Here is a 19,849-nt window from a genome sequence, read left to right on the forward strand (position 1 = left end):
AGCCCAATTTTTGTATTTTTAGTAGAGACGGGGTTTCACCATGTTGGCCAGGCTGGTTTCAAACTCCTGACCTCAGGTGATCCACCTGCCTCGGCCTCTCAAAGTGCTGGGATTACAGGTGTGAGTCACCACACCCAGCCTAGAGTTTTAATATAATACCTTTTCTGTATCATATTCCTAGGAGTAAGTTATTTCCTTTTCCTCTATCATATGTTGAAGGTAGAAAGTTATTATATTTACATATGGTCACTTCAGATACCAGTAAACCAACCAGCAAGAATGTTCAGAATAGATAAAAAGCCATATATGAAGAAACAAATCAAATACTGCTTTAATTATGGTTCTGCTATTGTCCCCCACTTCCTTTTCTGACAGCTACTTTGTAGTTTGCATATTGTCTTTTTTCTAATTAACATTTTTCCTCTCCTTGGCTATGTTTCTTTTTTTTTTTACTTTTCTGTTGACTATATAGCCTTGCATTTGGCTCTTTTATACCTGTTGATAGTAACTCATGTTCTAACTCACTTTTCATTCTTAGTTTTGGGATTCAGGCCCATGTCATTTTAAAACAACTTAGGAAAGATAAATGTGATTTCAAAATAAGTGAAATTCATAGAAAAACCAAAACTTGTTTTCAGGTAAGGAATAAGAATTTTTTGTTGTTGTTGTTTTTTGTTTTGTTTTGAGACAGAGTCTTGCTCTGTCACCCAGACTGGAGTGCAGTGCGGCTCACTGCAAGCTCTGCCTCCCGGGTTCACGCCATTCTGCTGCCTCAGCCTCCCGAGTATCTGGGACTACAGGTGCACGCCAACACGCCCGGCTAATTTTTTGTATTTTTAGTAGAGATGGGGTTTCACCATGTTGGCCAGGATGGTTCTCGATCTCCTGACCTCATGATCCTCCCTCCTCGGCCTCCCAAAATGCTGAGATTACTGGCTCGAGCCACCATGCTCAGCCAGGAATAAGAATGTTTTATATTATTCTTACAAACCTTAAATTGAATCACATGAATTTTATTAAAGAGGGTATATAATTCATAAAATGTCTGGAATTTTTATACAAATAATTGATTTAGATAAAAAAGAAAATATAACAAAAAGTACCCCCTTTCCAACTTGTTTGTACTCGCTTAGAATGAGTACATTTTGGTAAAATTCTTTAAATGACTAGCCAGTAAAAAACAACTGTGCTTCTTTGTCCTTCTGATTATTTCTGTTTAAACTTACTATTTTTTACAGAAAATTGAAACTCTCAAAGAGACAACAAATGTAAGTTACATGTTTGATACACTCTGACTTTGCCTTAGAAAATGTTTAAAAATATTATTTCTATTTTAAGCTGCCACTATTGATGACAGCAGTTGAAATGTTAGTTTTTATGAATTTATACAGGGGTGCTTAAGCATTGATTATTTTCTAAAGGAATTTAAAATAATGCTAATAGAATAAGCTCCTTAATTGAAATTGACTTCATGTACCATTTACCTGTTTCTGGTCTTGTCTGAAACCTTGGATAAAAGGTGTCATCCACGCACAATGGATATGTTATTTTATATTTTTAAAAAATTAATTTCTTTGATTCTTAAAGACAGGGTTTTACTATGTTGTCCGGGTCTCAACTCCTGGGTCCGGGTCTCAACTCCTGGGCTCAAGTGATCCTCCTGCCTCAGCCTTCAAAAGTGGCGGGATTGGCTGGGCACGGTGGCTCACGCCTGTAATCCCAGCACTTTGGGAGGCCAAGGTGGACGCATCACTGGAGGTCAGGAGTTCCAGACCAGCCTGACCAACATGGAGAAACCCCGTCTCTACTAAAAATGCAAAATTAGCTGGGCGTGGTGGCTTATGACTGTAATCCCAACTACTCTGGAGCCTGAGACAGGAGAATCGCTTGAACCCGGGAGGCAGAGGTTGCGGTGAGTTGAGATTGCACCATTGCACTTCAGCCTGGGCAGCAAGAGCGAAACTCTGTCTCAAAAAAAAGAAAAAAAAAGTGATGGGATTGTAGGCATGAGCAACTGCAACTGGCTTCTTTCTTATTAAAATATATTGTAATTCAAGTTTTCTGATATAGTGGACTTCTGACATTATATAATGGGCTACTAATGAGATGTGTACCTTGCTCAAAATTTTAAAACAGGCAAAATAATAATTTGATTCACCAGTGTTTTGACAGGATCCTTTATTCTTCATACTTCCATCAAAGTCTTTTTATTTATTTTTTTTTAGAAGCAGGGGTCTTGCCGTGTCATCCAGGCTGAAGTACAGTGGTGCAGTCATAGCTCACTGCAGCTTCGAACTCTTGGGTTCAGACAGTCCTTCTGCTTCAGCCTAGGGCTATAGGCATATGCCACCATACACGGCTGATTTTTATTTTAATTTTTTGTAGAGATGGGATTTTGCTATGTTGCCCAGGCTGGTCTCCTAGCCTCAAGCGATCCTCCTTCCTTGGCCTACCAAAGCAGTGGGATTACAAGTGTGAATCACCATACCCAGCCCATCAGCTTCTTAGGTAGATTTCTTAGGGTTGCTGCTGTTGATGTAAGAATCTGGAAGTTAATCAGATTCGTATGTCTTTCTGTTTGAAGTGTTGAAAAACCATTTGGAGCCAGGCACGGTGGCATGTGCATGTAGTGCCAGCTACTCGGGAGGCTGAGGCAGTGGGATCGCTTGAGCCCGTGAGTTTGAGGCTGTAGTGTGCGATAATCATGCCTGTGAATAGCCACTACTATCCGGCCTGATCAGCATAGTGAGACCTTGTCTCTTAAAAAAGAAAAAAGAAAAAAAATATGTATTATTTAGTATAAATTAATAATTTGTGGCATTCGTTAAAATTCATAGAACTGCTAATGAATAACTTCATTTGACATTATCAGCATACTAGAACCCACTAGATCCAAAGAGGATATTTCTTGTGTAGTATAGACTTAAACACTATACATTGAACTGATTGTTATATTTTAAGCTTTAATATTATATATCCATTTTATTTGAGCCAAGATCCTAAAATCAGTGTTTTGTTTTTATAGAGCATGGTAGAATCAATTAAACACTGTATTGTGTTGCTGCAGATTGCCAAAGTAAGTAAATTTTACTTTCAATTACCTTTGTGTATGGAGTTCAAAAATTATAATGACATTTTTCTTTAGTAGTGAAAAAACTCAGATCTGAAACATAGTACTTTTCTACATTAAACTGTATTGTGAGCTTATACTGTGGAACAACTATTGTGTTTGGATGTTATCTTAGCTACTGTTTCTGGTAATGTCATTTCTGGTAGCTGGGAAGGAGGGGAGCATGTTTGAATGACTCACCCCTTCCTTCCATTTTATCCATTATCACTGCTTGGAACAGGGACATATTTTACAAAACCTTCCACAAAAAAAGTTTTTCTAAGAAAATAGAGAAGTAAGTTCTTACAGTTATTGTCCATAATGAAGAGTATAATAGAGATATATTTTTTAAAATTATTAGATTTTTTTCTAGTAGTGAACTATATTAGTGGATTTTAATTGTTCTTCTTTATTCATGAAACAATATATTTTGAATTATTGTGGATTAAAAATTTCATATATGTTGTCTCTTTTTCTGAAAAATTTTGGTGTATTCAACCTAAATATATATTTTATTGCCTGAGATTTTCTGAAATAAGAATATTATTGTTTGAGAATAGGAATTTTAAAAAATATTTCTACCTCACTACATGCCTTTATTTCCAGCAAGTGGCTAGCAGGGGGTGGGTGACCAGCTCTGCAGCCAAGTTGAGAAATGTTGTTTGAATGAGTTTGTAATTACTCATCTCTTTTACTTCTTCAGTTGCATATGTTTGTTTGCCAAATCATAGAGACTTTTAACCTACTATTGTTAATGACACAATAGCATAGGACAATCCATTTGTGTTTGGATAGTAAGAATATTTAGCTTGTAAATTAAATGGGGCAATGTCATTTTCTTTTGAGGCCAGATTTAAGATGTATTTTTTATTTTTCGAGACAGAGTCTTGCTCTGTTGCCCAGGCTGGAGTGCAGTGGCACAATCTCAGCTCATTGCAATCTCTGCCTCCTGGGTTCAACTGATTCTCATGCCTCAGCCTCCTGAGTAACTGAGGTTACAGGCATGCACCACCACACCTGGCTAATTCTTATATTTTTGGTAGCGACAGGGTTTCACCATGTTGCCCAGGCTGGTCTGAACTCCTGGCCTCCCAAAGTGCTGGGATTACAGGCATGAGCTACCAAACCCAGCCCAATATATTATACATAAAGTGTCAGAACTTAGGGCTTATGTTCTCTTTCTCGATGTTAGTGATACCTAGATTTCCTATGTATGTGTCTGAATTTTTCATTTCCTGTTGTAGATCATAGTATATTCCAAAGCCAAGCAAAAGGGAAGATAGGATTGGAGGCACAAAAAAGATAAGGTTTTTATTTTAGTTTTTCTTGGCTCTGGAATTACATAGGTGAGTAGAAGCACCTACAGTTATACAAAAGTTTACCTGTAGATAACTAGTAAACTACACCATGCCCTGAGTGACTAGGTATTTTAGGGAATCCATACTGCCTTCTCTTGAAGATTGGGGAAGCAAAGGAGCTAATACAGGGTTTAGGCTAGTTTGGGTGATCTCTGAAAATCATTCAGGACTTTAGATAGTTGTACAGTAGATCACCCTAGCCTATTTCAGTAGCTAACTGTTTAGCCACTCAAGAACATATTTAGTGTAATTTGTACTTGCTACCTGTCTGTGTTAGCCCAGCTTAATAAAACTACGTTTTAGGGTTCTTCGCAATGGGTAACTTGGATCACGTAAATGAAATTTGGCCTTTTATTTATTCCAGAAGGAAGGTTTATTGTTGTTAAGGCTTCTCATGTACAAATACAATCCTCAATTATATTTGTACCGTATATGGACTGTTTGTATCTTTAAACTTAATTTAAATGTACATGAGACCATGTCACTTGCCTGCTCGAATACCCCTGATATTTTCCATCTCATTTGTAAAGAAATAGAAACTACTTACGTTCACTGCCCTCTTAACCTGTCTCCTACCCTTGCTTGGTCACACCATTCCAGTAACATTGGCTCATTTCTTTTTCTCAGGCAAGACAAGCTTCCCCCCCACCCCTACTTTAGGAATTTTTACTTGGTTTTCCCTCCACATGGTGGGCATTTCCCACAGATTTCCACCAGGCTCACTGTCTCACTTTATTCAGATTTTTACCAGAAGGAACATCTTTGGAAAGACTTTTCCTGACTCCTGTATCTAATAATCTATACCTCCCACTGGTTTCTTTTTCTTCATGGCATTATATCACTAGTCAAGTTTACATGATATATTTGTTTATCTCTTTATTGGCTGTCTACCCTAGAGTACAATCTTGGTGAAGACTTTGCTCGTCTTATCACTTATATTAGTCTGCATGGGCTGCCATAACAAAACCCCATAGACTGGGTGGCTTCAAGAACAGAAGTTTATTTTTTCACTGTTCTGGAAGCCAGAAGTCCAAGATCAACATTCTGGCCTGTTCAGTTTCTGATGAGGGCTCTTCTCTTGGCATGTAAATAGCCATGTCTTCACATAGTCTTTCCTTGGTGAGTATGCACAGAGAGAGGGAGCGTGCACATGTGAGATAGCAAACTGTTTGGTGTCTCTTCTTACAAGGACACTAATCTTACTGAATCGAGGACCCATCCTTATGATCCCAGTTAACCTTAGTTACTTCTGTAGAGGTCTTGTCTCCAAATACAGCTACCTTTGGGGTTAGGGCTTCAACATAGGAATTTGGGAAGGGACACAAACATTCAGTTCATAACCCCATTGTATCCTCAGTACCTACAGTTGCTTACCATGTAGGAGGTGCCTGATAAATAACTGAATTACTGAGTGATTTTTCTAATGCATTACTTTTAATGGTTGCATGGTTTAGTATTTTCACTATATGATTTTTTTTACTTAGCCACTTCTCTGATGTGCTGTGATGACCATCCCTATAAACTAATCTTTAGGTAAATTTAATCAGTTAATCTGTGATTAAAATAAAAGATTTTAGAATAATAATGACAGTCAACTTTGCATAGTCTTAAAGAGCATGGATTACGGACCCATACTGAGTATGAATCCAAGCCCCACCCCTGGAGGAAGTTTATTTATCCTCGCTGTGCTTTGGTTTATATTCCATATACAAGAGGGATAATAATAATGTCATCTCTTACTGATACTGTGAGACTAAATGAATTATTATTTGTGATGCTCTTGGTAGCTGGCATGTGATAAGCTCTAAATAAGTGTTTATTAAATTTAAAAAATAGAAGGATGCAAATTTTAAAGTGACAGTAACACATCTGGCAAAAATTGGAGAACTTCCATCGAGTACTGATGGAAATATAAATTGTTATAGCCAGTTTGGCAGACTGTTATTCACTGGCAGGTTAATAAAATATCGGAATCAACTACTTTGAGGGAGATAATGCCATTTGAGACCCCAAAGTGATATGAGAAGATAGCTAATTTGATACCTTTCTTGTTTGGGGCTGATTAGTGTCAACTTCTTAGAGGTGGCATGCTGTAAGTAAAAATTTTAATTTTAAGCGCTTTCCAGTTTTGATTCTTTCATTTGAATTCCCACTCCCAGTAGATTCTCTCCTGCCTTAAATGATTAGCGTATTGGTTCCCAGACTTTACTGCACACTGGAGTCATTTGGAAATCAGTTCTGATTCCTGGCTCCACCCGTAGACATTCTGTTATAATTCTTATACATTCTGTTATAAGGTATGGGGTATCACCTGGGTATTGGGATTATTTTAAACCCCTGGGTGATTTTAATGTGCAGCAAAGTTTTGAGAACACCTGGTTAGTGGAATTTTCAAGTGGGCTTTGTTATCTCAGAATACATCCTTCCTTTTACCCTTGGTGGAGACAGCTGATGTTCTTCTCCTGGGAGACTGCAGTGGAGCTGGGGGGTAAGGGGAGAGAAGGGCAGGACAGAGCGAAGATAAGCTAGGAGGCCTCTGCAGGTGGAGACTTAACCAGTATCAGAGTCAGGTGATGTGACCACATACCATAACTCAGAATGCCTGTCAGAATGGCATGTGCCAGGGAGTTGACTGTGATTTACCAGAGCACTATTTTTGCATTGTTTAATTATCACTGAAATTGAAAGACTGTGTTAGACATGCTTTGGTTATGAGGTATAGTTGCTACAAATTTAAACTCTGGTTGATTTTCACCAGTTAAATCATGCAGTAAAACAGTATTTCAATACAATGAAAATCAGGCACTTTAAATGGTTATTCTTATAGGCAAAGATAGGGACTATTAACATTTTTCAAGGTAGACACAGATCAATTTGATTTATGTAGTTTTTATAATCTTGCATAAAATAGATGCAGATAAATACTGTTGATGACTTAGAATTTGAGGCTTTAATTTTGTCGGTTCCTATTGAATATCCTAAGTCTAGACCAGTGCTATACAATAAAAATATGAAAGCTATAAATGTAATTTAAAATTTTCTTATAACAACATTTTAAAAGATAAAAAGAAACAAGTGAGATTAATTTTAATAATGTATTTTATTAACCCAGTATACCAAAAATACTATTTCAACATGTAATCAGTATAAAAATTTACTAGTGAGATAGTTCATATTCTCCCTCTCTCTTCTTTCTTTCCCTTTCTCTCTTTTTCTAAGAGATAGTGTCTTGCTCTGTCACCCAGACTGGAGTGCAGTGTCACAGTCATAAATAACTCACTGTAACCTCAAACTCCTGGGTACAAGTGATCCTCCTGCCTCAGCACCCTGAGTATCTGGGACTACAGGTGCTCACCACAGTGCCCCACTCACTAATTTTAAAATTTTTTGTAGAGACAGGGTCTTGCTTTTTTGCCCAGACTGGTCTCAAAGTCCTGGCTTCAAGTGATTCTCCGTCCTCGGCCTTCCAAAATGCTGGCATTACAGGCATGAGTCTTTCTCTTTTTGCACCAAGTCTTCAAAGTCATGGATGTTCTTTAAGCCACCCAGTCTATGGTATTTTGTTATGGCAGCCCACACAGACTAATACAAGTGGTAAGATGACCAAAGTCCTCACCAAGATTGTACCCTAGGGTAGATGGCCAATAAAGAGATACATAAACAAATGGTTTATTTCAATGGTTTTTATTATATTTACAAAATTGTACAGCCATCACCATAATTTAATTTTAGCATACTTTTATCACTGCAAAAAGAAACCCTATACCTATTAAGCAATCATTTTCTATATAGATTTTCTATATACATGGTCCCTGACTTAACAATGGTTTGACTTAGGATTCTTCAACTTCAAGATGGCAAAAAAGTAATATGCATTCAATAGAAACTGTACTTTGAATTTTGAGTTTTGGTTTTTTCCCAGGCTACTGATAATGCCATATGATCTTCTCTCACTATACTGGGCAGTGGCAACAAGCCATAGCTCCCAGTCAGCCACGTGATCACAAGGGTAACCAACTGAAACTCTGCAAGATGGTTTTTGCCCAACCGTTGGCTAATATAAGTGTTCTATAACACGTTTAAGGTAGGTTAGGATAAGCTATGCTGTTTGGTAGGTTAAATGAATTAAATGCATCTTTGACTTACAGTATTTTCAACTTCAGATGGGTTTATTAGGAGGTAAACTCCACTGTAAGCTGAGGAACGTCAGTGCCTCCCTTTCTTTTCCAACAGCCTCCTACCCCCCACCCCATCCAGCCTTTGGAAACTGTTAATCTGCTTTCTCTCTCTAGATTTGTCTATTCTTGACTCTTCATGTAAGTTGAATATTACAATATGTGGTCTTTTGTGACTAGCTTCTTTCACTTAACATCATGTTTTCAAAGGTTCATCCATGTAGAGATCACTTTTGCCTGGAATTTTGAACGTGATTACAGTTCTACGGGATATTTCCATGATGAACTTAGTTAAATCCCTATATAGAAAAATAATTGCCGTGCTGTTGGTGTTGATTTTTGTGTAGCCAGTGTTAGAATTGTGTTTGGTTCAGAATGTACACATGAAATTAAAATCTTAGTGGAGGCAGAGAAATCATGTTCTAACATTATTGCTTACCTAGTAAATAAGCTTTCTTGTAGGAGAAATACACAAGGAGTTACTTAATTGTAAGAATAAAGTTAATATTTTTAACATTTTTCCTTAAGGACCAGAGTAATGCGGAGAAGCACGCAGATGGAATGATAGTAAGTTTAATCTAATCTTTTTGTTTCCCTTTACTTCTGCAGAGCATTATAACCAGTCATATCAGGAGAAGCCTGAATTACTACTCATTTTTCAGTGCCAACTACTCACTGCTTTTTGTTGTTGACTCTCGCAATTTCCTTTAATCTCACATCTTTCAGCAATCATTTGCAGGGGAAATGACAATCTTAAAATTTTTCTAAGTGTGGGTTCAGATTGAATCACTTTGCATGTATTAACTTGAAGGGTTAATCATGGTATGAATACTCAGCTTTTTCAGTTAAATAATGCATAACTCAGTGCCACATTTCTTGTCTAATTTCTTTTTTTCTCAGATGAAAGTGGGGTTGGGGGGAGTACAATAGTGAAACACACCTTAATCTATTTGAATATGTTTATAGGTTACTATTATTTTATCTTTTATTTTTAGTTTTTGTGTGTGTGTTAGCCATCATTGATAATGTGGTATGTACTGCATTTTTGTTGGAACAATTTACAACATGAATTCTTTCTCTTATAGCCATCTTCTTACTCTTTCCTCTCTCTTATCTTTTTACCTTTTCCTTATATTCAACTTCCCTTCTAAAAAGAAAGAAGAAAATTGTATTGTTAGTATTTCCCAGCTGGAAATAAAAGAGTTTGAAGGTTTGTGGTTTGTGCTTACCCTAGTTTTATGGTAATTGAGTGACCTCTGTTCAGTCTGTATTCCTGAAGCAGGAGGCAGCCTTTTTTTTTTTTTTGTCCTAGACCTGCAAATGCCAGCTTGTCTGAGATCTGGAAAAACATTCTGTAAATTTTCAAAAACATCTCATGATTGTACTTGAAAGGATGAGTATGTTATCTTTATATTTGGTTTTAAAACAATTTTAAGTTAAATCTGTGTTTGCCTATTTCTTAACAAAGCAGGAGTAAAACAAACATGTTTGGAATTTGAATTAAATACATCAGAATTTTTGTCAGTTCAAAGTTTGATCCATGGTGATATAATACAACTGTATGATATAAATGTAATACAAATTGAAATATTTCTTCCTGAGATACTGTCGAAGATTGTTAGCCTCATAGGAAAGGACTCTATGTATTGTCTAGCATTATATGGTCCCCAAAGACTCCAGAGGAAAACCTTGTTGGCTGTTGTTTTTATCTCTTTTCCCTCAAAGCCAAATTAGTTATATTATGTTAAATAAAAGAGGCAGGATTTTATAAAACATACCAAAAACACTTGATCGTTTGCAATAAAAAACATCTAGAAAGTTCATGCTCATAGAAAATTTAAACTAATAGAAAAATACCTTTGAATCATTTGCCCAGGGACTAGAGCATATTTTCCTTAAGAATTTTTATTTTGAAAAAGTAGAGGAACTGTTCATGGAATAGGCCTTAGAGGCAGGCTGCTTGGGTTCACATAAAACAGCCCTGCCACTCACTACCTGTGACCTTGGCAAATTACTTAACTTTTCTGAGTCTTAATGTCTTTTCCTGTAAAGAAAGCTGAAAGGTTCTACCTTAGAAACGTGTTGTAAGGTACAGAACAAACACATAGTATTCAATAAATATTAGCTGTACATACATGTATGTGTATGTACAATACATTGTATTACATGGGTTTCATTAATGTCACAACAGATGAGGGCTGAGTAGTAGTATTTTTGCTTCTCAAGCTCTGCACATTTATTTTTAAAGCAAGTTGTAGAATGTAGTGTGACATATTTTAGCCTGAAGTTGACTGACCAAGGACTGTGGATAAGTGTAGCATCGTTATTTTTTCTATCAAAAACAACAATAACAAAAAGATTGAGTACTTTTGATATACATGCTATCAAAAGACAAAATTATAACAAATTGAATCATAGATCGAATTGGCTTTTATTCAAGATGCATGGATTGGGTCAGCCTCCATTCTACAAAATAGAATGAGAGGTCCCACTGGGCAATGGCAAACAGTGAGTTTTGTAAGGTGAGAACTGTAACAGGAAAAAATGCTGATAGCATCAGATTACTTTTAAGGGTTAAAACAGAGAGCATTTCCATATTACACTGACTCAGGTAGACTGGAATCTCCTATTTTCAGAAAAAAAACTGGTCTATTTTGGGATCCACTTGCTTCCTTAGAGTTTAATGATACGGCATTTAGCAAGAGTAACTCCATTTTGGTTTGGTCTAATCTGTTGGGCCCTAGTACAAGAGTTCAATCCAAAACAGTAGCCTCCCATAATTTTTGTTTAACAGTGCAAAAAGTTTTTAAGTGTTTTCTTTGGTTGACCAGGCTAATTGTAAGAACATTTCATCTGGAAAATAAAAGATTACATCCGAAAGATAATTCTGGTCCCTTGTTCCAAAGTTACTTTATTTCTTATTCCCTTCAGTGGGAGGGGTAAGGAGGTGTGACATAGTCTTACTCCTGTATATCAAAGTGTTAATGGTGGAATTTTGTCTTTGTAAAGCATTTGGAGTTATTTTCAAGAAAAGCGCTGTGTAAACAAGGAATTTATTTTAGGAACAGCTCCAGGTTTGTTGAGATACTTGTTTAGTTATTATGGCTTGGTCTGCTATCTGAAAATAGAATCAAAGTAATAACCAGAAAGCCCTTAGCACCCATATAAAACAGACTATTTTGCAGACTGGGAAACTGAGGCCCATAGAGGATAAGAGACTTAAGGATTCTAAGAAATTAAAAACTCCAAGTCTCTGTTTCTTTGCTTTTCTCAGTGCTTCAAAACATTCCCTACTTCAGTTTCTTAGTTTTTTGTTATTTTTTTTTAATTATTACTGATTGTTTTGGGGGTGTTTTCTCTAAGTGTCCTTCATTTTTTAGTTAAAGTATTTATGGCAGATAAACTATTGTAGTGACAAGAATCAGAATTCTTGTGTTCAAGTCACTTGATTGAAGAGACCTTATTTAATGAGTTTTAGATATTCATGCAGAAAGAGGGCTGGGTTTTTTTGGTTTTAAATTTGTTTTGTTTAACAGTTCTGAAAACAATGTATGTTTGTTTGTTTTTCACATGGCCTGGAAAAAAATTTTTTTAACTTAGACATTACGTGAGAATGCTACAAAAACTTTACCATTACTTCAGTTTCTATTATTGGGTGATTTTAAGTTTTTACAACTGCTTTTTTGGACTTATTCGTTGGCAAAATCTTTCCGTTATATTTCCATTTTAGTATCTTCTGTTATAAGCACTACTTAATATATGTGTGAAGTTCAGTTTTCCAGATCAATTGAAGCTAAAAAACTTACATTTTTATTTCTTGAGTTTGCCCAGTTTAGTTGTCTAAATGGTAAATGTAAACTTTGCTGTGGCAAAGACCTTGGTTTAACATGTACACACCCGACCCCCAACCCTATCAGTAAGTTATGGAGTTTTCTTTTTAAAATGCCTTCATGCTGTCAGAATAATTTCTTGACTTAGAATCAGAGAATCCTAGACTTTTCTCCCCTCTAAAATTAACTACATGTCTGAATTTTTTTCTTCCTCTCTTCTGAATCCTCAGAAAGCAAGCCCTCTTCTCTACACTCCCCAATTAGAAGATACATCTCTTTCTCTTTAGTGACCATAAAACTAGACACACAGTCAGCCTTCTGCATCTGTGGATTCAACCAACCGTGGATTAAAAATATTTGAGGAAAAAAAAAAGTACCTCTTTACTGAATGTGTATATACTGTTTTCCTTGTCATTATTTCCTAAACAATATAGTATAATGGTGACTTATATAATATTTACATAATATTAGGTGTCATAAGTAATTTAGAGATGATTTAACTTATATGGGAGGGTATATGTAGGTTGCATGCAAATACACCATATTATATCAGGGACTTGATTATCTGTTGATTTTGGTATCCTCAGGGGGCGCTTGGAACCAGTCCCCCTTGGGTACCTGAGGAGTGACTGTACTGTGTGATGGCAGCAGTATGGGATGGAAAGATGAGATCCTAGTGGTGCAGGTACATTACTTGGACATTTGGTGTAACTCACCAAAAGTGAAAGAAACAGAGAAACAATATTTGTGGTGAATTAAGAAATTGAGAAGCACTGAATTGAATTGAGAGGTGGTTTTGACTTCCTGAAATCTCCCCACACCATTTTATAACTCCTCAGTTTTTCCATTTAGCTTTACCTTCTTCTGTGACAGAGATTCATTCATTTTCTTTCCTTACTATGCTTTAAGAAACTCTTACACTTCTGTATAGGTGTTTCATTTCCTCTTTTCATTTTGATCAACATATCTGTATAGCTACCTTCAGGATTTTGCGGTCATAAATGTGGGTATTTGGGAGGGTAGCATGAGAAGAACATTTAATTAAAAATAACTATATTGTGTTTCTTTATCTTAGAGTACTATTAATCCTGTAGATGCAATATATCAACCTAGTCCTTTGGAACCTGTGATCAGCACAATGCCTTCCCAGACTGTGTTACCTCCAGGTAATTTGAGAAAGTGTGTCATAGATTCATTAATGAGAAAAAAATAATTTGTGTGGCTGTCATAGCAGTCTCAGCTATTACTGTTTATTTTTGGTTTTCCTTGTTTTTAATAAATAAAAGGACTCAAAAAATAATACAGCCAAAAGTGAACTAGAAAAAGATGATAGTGTTTTGATATTGGGGCTTTACTGAAGTGTGATGAGAGTGGTTTTGGTATTCAAAGTGAGCTAGAAAACAAACGTGGTTACTAAGATTTGGATTCACTGGGAGGACAGAATTCTATGACTCAGAATTCGTGGCTAGCAAGGAAAAATTACTATACCTTATTCAGGATAATCCAGGGATGTTCCGTTTTGGGGTATTCTGTGTAGCTCTGAACAACACAAATGGTATGTTCATGGTAGATTTTAAGATAATGAGAAAGTGAAGAAGGAAATTTATGATGCCTACTGATCACATGACATCTGGGTGTGGTTTTGTTTTTTTTTTTTGGTATAGAGCAATAAATGCAAATTTTTAAAAACTGACAAAGAAGGGCTCAGGGCAATACCTAGCTACACTGACTGATTCCTTTTGTCCTTTTGTTGTATCCAACATTTCTATGTTTTCAATGATGGCGTAGTGAAGTCAGAAATTGTACTATAAAAGGGAAAATTATTTTTAAAAATACTAGTAAGTATGTGAAATCCTTTTGTGAGTTTTTACTCCTTAAGTGAATTAGCTTAAGCTACCTCTTGAGGGGGCGGTACTGTACTCCACTTCTGATTTTATGTCGTTTGAGGCTCAGAAACACATCGTCATCAGAAGCATTTGTTGGTTTTACAGTGTAGTTATACTGCAGTATTGGCCCACTGTAGCTGGTCTTTTGATATCCTGCCTGGTATCTTAGTACTCTGTAGCATATCATCATTGAGTTTAAGAGGCTAGGAAGTCAAAAGGAAGGAGGAGCATGGAACTAGACTTAATGAAATAAGAGTTTCAAAAATTACCTTTCGGATTTTGAATCCCAGACAATTACAGTCAATAGAATGTGTGTTTGGCTGTTTCTGTACCTTATTTTATATGTTCAAATCTCCTAGAACCTGTTCAGTTGTGTAAGTCAGAGCAGCGTCCATCTTCCCTCCCAGTTGGACCTGTGTTGGCTACCTTGGGACATCATCAGACTCCTACACCAAATAGTACAGGTATAGATATGCATAATTTCTTTATTTCTCATAACTCTTTATTAAAATTTGAGGTTTGTTTGTGACCTCTGATGAGGAGGGGGGAAAGCTGAAGAAATGTGTTGTATATTTCTGTTGGAGATATCTTAGTTTTAACATTACAGTTCCATACATGAAGTGGTTAGCTCTGTGTTTGAAAGAAAGGCTTCAGTAAGTAAGTATTATTTATTTATTTTTAAAATTTTTTAATTTTTATTTTTGAGACAGGGTCTCACTCAGTCACTCAGGCTGGAGTGCAGTGGTATGATCAGGGTTCACTGTAGTTTTGACCTCCCAGGCCTCAGTCTCCCAAGTAGCTGGGACCACAGGCACACACCACCACACTTGGCTGATTTTTTAGTTTTTGTAGAGAGGAGTCTTCCTATATTGCTCAGGCTGGTCTCAAACTCTTGGGCTCAAGCAGTCTTCCTGCGTCAGCCTCCCAGTGTGCTGGGATGATACAGGCATGAGGCACCATACCTGGAATAATAATAATTTAAATAAAATAAAATATTACAGAGTTTTGTTTTTTACCTTAGCATTCATTTGGTGATCTATGTTGACTTTCTGAAAAATTTACTCCAGCTAGACTTGCATACTTTCTAGCTGACACAGAAGTGCACAGAATAAAAACGGGAAGTCCTCTTTACTCTCCCCCCAGTAATTTGCATACGTGTATGTGCATATACACTTATGTTGTGTATTTTTATTGTTTTTGTTTAAACCTAAGTTAGGTAATGTGTTTCTGTAACTTGCATTTTTCCTTTAACAAAGAACACTTAGGGCACTTTCCATGTTTGTAAAATTAGGTCTACAGCATTCTTTTTACAGCTGCCTGGGCAGGTAGGTATTGCTTGTTTTTTCCACTGATGGACATTTAAATTTTTTCCAGTGTTCTTCCACTGTAAACAATACTTCAGTGATATCCTTGTACAGCACCTTTGTCATATGTGTATTTTTTTAGAAAACATTTATCAATCTTTCACCTTTTTGTCAGTTTTATAGTCAGAAAAAAGACACTTCATTTTAATTTGCATTTCTTTTTTTTGTTTGTTTTGTTTTTTTGTTTTTGAGATGGAGTCTCACTCTGTCGTCCAGGCTGGAGTCCAGTGGCACCATCTCGACTCACTGCACCTTCCACTCCCCGGGTTCAAGCGATTCTCCTGCCTCAGCCTCCTGAGTAGCTGAGAATAAAGGTGTGCGCCACCACGCCCCCACCAGTTTTTGTATTTTTAGTAGAGACAGCATTTCACCCTGTTGGCCAGGCTGGTCTCGAACTCCTGACCTCAGGTGATCTATCCACCTTGACCTCCGAAAGTGCTGGGATTACAGGTGTGAGCCACCACGCCCAGCCTGCGTTTTCTTAATTCGTTTAAGCTTATAGTCTTTATTTTTTCTCTATTTTACAGGGATACTATCAGTGTTAGATACTAGATTTATTCTTGTTTTAAAATTAATTAAATGTATGTTGAATAACTTGTAAGACAAAACTCAAGGATGCATCTAGCACTTTTCACACAGTTAAACCTGGAAACCAAAACCAAAACCACTCTTGAAGAAGTGGGAGATCAGCCGCTTTTGTTCATCCTCAGATTTTTTTCCCGGGTGGGATTTTTCCTATGTAATAATGAATTTTAAAAATTGTGATTTTAAAATGTGTGATTTAAAAAATTTGAATTAGTAAAAGTACTGATGCTTTTACTTTGATCTTTACTATTTAACAGCGTGGGCAGGTGCCTTTGAATTTTGAAAGAAAAAAAAGTAGCTCCCTTACTTGAAGCTCTTGGGAAAAGGCTGATAAGCAATTTGAATAATGAAATTGAAATATTTTGGCTGACTTCTGTATTTCCTGAGCTGTGTCACCTCTTCTTCATTTAAAAGATAGTACCTGTTTGTTGTCATTTGTATTTTTATGTCAGAATTTTGAAACAGCCAAAATTATAAAATTTTTCTGTTTGGAAATACATAAAACTAGCAACAGACTTAGAATAAGTGAGAAGCTCTTCTTATATACATTAATTTTAGTAAAAATTATTTCCAGAAGATAATCTTCTGAAAATTATTTCAGTTGAAGGTATTTCAAAAATGTAACACTTTAGAGTAGATAGATTTAAACACAATTTTAAAATTAAATTTCTGTGATTTATATCTTATTTGATTTTTCATCCTAACTTCATTTTCTCCACTTTTCTTTCCCTTCTTGCTAATACAAAAAAGAAATAAAGGAATAAGATAAAATGTTTGCTCTCCTAAGTAAATCTCAGATCTTTTGTTTGCAGTTCTCACTCAAACTTATTTTCTTCTTAGATAACATTTTCACTTGTGTGATCACCTGGAATATTTGCATGCTACTTAATCATTTGCAATTCTTGGTCAATTTTTTTTTTAATTCCAATAAGAAAAAGCTGCTTTTCTCTCTTATTTTTTCTGTTGGGTAATAAAAAGAATATAAAGTTATTTACTAATAAGGTGAGCTACCTTTGGAATTTCCAAAATAAGCATTACCTTTTAAGGGTTAAACTTTTTATGTTATCTTTTTAAAATACCTTTGTGAATATGATGACTCAATGTGGCAAACCCATGTGCTCTTTTTCATAACTATTGAACCATAGATACAGGAATGGGCAAAAAATCTGTGATTCTGGATTCGTTTTTTTTTTTTTTTTTTTTTTTTGAGACAAGGTCTCACTCTGTTTACCCAGGCTGGACCTCAGTAGCACAAACACAACTCACTGCAGCCTCAACCTCCTCAGATCAAGTGATCCTGCCTCAACCTCTCGTGTAGCTGGGACCACAGGCACACCATGCCCAGCTAATTTATTTATTTGTTTTTTTAAGAGACGGGGCTCTCACTTTGTTGCCCAGGCTGGTCTTGAACTCCTGGCCTCAAGCAGTCCTCCCATCTGGTCCTCCCAAAGTGCTGGAATTACAGGCATGAGCCATTGTGCCTAGCCTGGATTCATTTTTATTGCTGTCTTCAATTTCTTCCAGAACCGTGGCCCTGGCTTTCAAATTGCTGTCAGTGTCTTAATAAACTTGAATCTTCACCAGACATCTGTAGATTAGCATAAATTGCCTGACAGCCCTTAAATGCTCATTAAGTTAAATTGATCTTAATACTCCATTTGTCGATTGGTTTGATACTTTTTTGTTCTTGCTTTACTACTAGACAAGGTACCAGATGATCATCTCAGAGATGAGATGACAGTCTTCTTTCTCTGGGTCTTCATTCATTTCCATTTCTTTAGTTAGACTGTTTAGGAATAGAAAAATGTTCTTCTGAATCTTTTCATTTTCTGCATTCTTGTCATAGTAGCCCTCTATTTTTATCTCCACCTCTGAGCCCCTGACTTGGGTGGAAAAAAAAAGAGGAATTTGGATGGTGTGTACATTTTCCGTGTGATTGCCAGAAAATACTGAATGATAGGAATGTGATATCCTGCAATATTTTAATGTTTATGTGGTCTTAATACTCTTTGCATTTTGCATTCCCAGCGGCTCACTGCTGCATTTTTAGGTATCTGGATCTGCAGTGTAAAATAAGAGCCCTGGCATCCCACTGATAATCCTATCTGTTGTGGTCCTTGCAACTCCACAACTCATATAATCAAAAGGGCCCCCTTCCTAGTATTAATGATAATCTTTATAGAATGGGGACATAGCTTTTTGTTTCATTTATTTAAAAGGCTGTGTCCTCATTTTATATCATGATTTGCCATTTTCTGTGTGGAGTTTAAATGTTGATTTTCTTTATAAATAGTGTAGCAGCTTTTACAAACTTAACCAAACTCTTCCTTGATTTTAGAAAAGTCTGCTTTGACTCCATCTCCCTAGTTTCTTCTCTATCACCAACATTTTTCTCTAAAACCCTTTTAACTTCCTAGGCAGTGGCCATTCACCACCGAGTAGCAGTCTCACTTCTCCAAGCCATGTGAACTTGTCTCCAAATACAGTCCCAGAGTTCTCTTACTCCAGCAGTGAAGATGAATTTTATGATGCCGATGAATTCCATCAAAGTGGCTCATCCCCAAAGCGCTTAATAGAGTAAGTAGATGAACAGAATATGTATTTAAATGATTCTCCTTATTTTTAAAAATCTAATTTGATTTTGAGACTAGTGTTAATGACAGACTTACCTCATCAGTTATTATTTGGGAAAATTAAAAGGGCAGCCTTTTTAATAGATATATTGATATCTGTATATCAATATATTGATATACATTTTTTATTTTATTGATATATAATATCAATTTTTTTATTGATATATAATAGTTGTATGGACAACTTGTTTTTAGTTGGCTTGTTGAGCAAAGCCAATTCTGTGAGAGTTTTGATTTTAATCCTAAGTTACTCCAAATGGAATAAATACCATCACCTCTAGTAATATGTCAGTGTTATTAGTTGAATCTTGGCCATTTCTTCAGTACCAACATTAGGAGAGGGTCCAGTGAGAGTGAATAAGCTGTGAAGCATTATACGAATAAGAGATTTCTATTACTTTTTTTTTTTTTTTTAAATTAGAGTGGAAATATTCAACACCTATCAGCCAGGCACTGTGCTAGGTTTATAATGAGATTACAGAGACCCAGGCCCTGCCCACAAGGAACTTTTGGGGGAATAGGCAGACATTTATAATCTAATGGAATACATGGTATGGTATCTTAGTCCCTTTCAGCTGCCATAACAAAAGACAGTAATCTAGGTAGCTTATAAACAACAGAAATTTATTTCCTACAGTGTTATGGAGCAAAAGGGACTTGCTGCCCAATGCACTAGAAGCCATGACTAAGTCCCAGGTTTTTGAGGAAAGAAAAGCTTTTTATTGCAAGTCTACTTACAGGGAAACATAAGTCCACCTCAAACCTGTCTCTCTGCGCTGGCTTTAAGGCACTAATTTTATTTAAAAACTTTTAGGGAGGCCGGGCGTGGTGGCTCACGCTTGTAATCCCAGCACTTTGGGAAGCCAAGGCAGGTGGATCACGAGGTCAGGAGTTCGAGACCAGCCTGAC

General features: G+C 36.3%; 1 protein-coding gene across 6 annotated transcripts in view; it reads left to right on the top strand.

The window, feature by feature from the left end:
- The window catches only part of OSBPL9 (oxysterol binding protein-like 9), a 169,243-nt gene that overhangs the window by 123,369 nt on the left and 26,025 nt on the right, over nucleotides 1-19,849 (top strand). For 3 of the 6 annotated variants that reach the window (XM_011926261.1, XM_011926263.1, XM_011926265.1), the window contains 6 exons: nucleotides 1,239-1,268; nucleotides 3,026-3,076; nucleotides 9,171-9,209; nucleotides 13,548-13,638; nucleotides 14,718-14,822; nucleotides 18,725-18,884. In XM_011926261.1, coding sequence (XP_011781651.1) covers nucleotides 1,239-1,268; nucleotides 3,026-3,076; nucleotides 9,171-9,209; nucleotides 13,548-13,638; nucleotides 14,718-14,822; nucleotides 18,725-18,884 — 476 coding nt within the window. The remainder of the gene's footprint in view (nucleotides 1-1,238; nucleotides 1,269-3,025; nucleotides 3,077-9,170; nucleotides 9,210-13,547; nucleotides 13,639-14,717; nucleotides 14,823-18,724; nucleotides 18,885-19,849) is intronic. The other 3 variants (XM_011926262.1, XM_011926264.1, XM_011926266.1) reach the window with 1 other exon arrangement.

Source organism: Colobus angolensis, unplaced genomic scaffold (assembly GCF_000951035.1).
Source record: "Colobus angolensis palliatus isolate OR3802 unplaced genomic scaffold, Cang.pa_1.0 Scaffold68, whole genome shotgun sequence".
In the NCBI taxonomy this organism is placed as follows: domain Eukaryota; kingdom Metazoa; phylum Chordata; class Mammalia; order Primates; family Cercopithecidae; genus Colobus; species Colobus angolensis.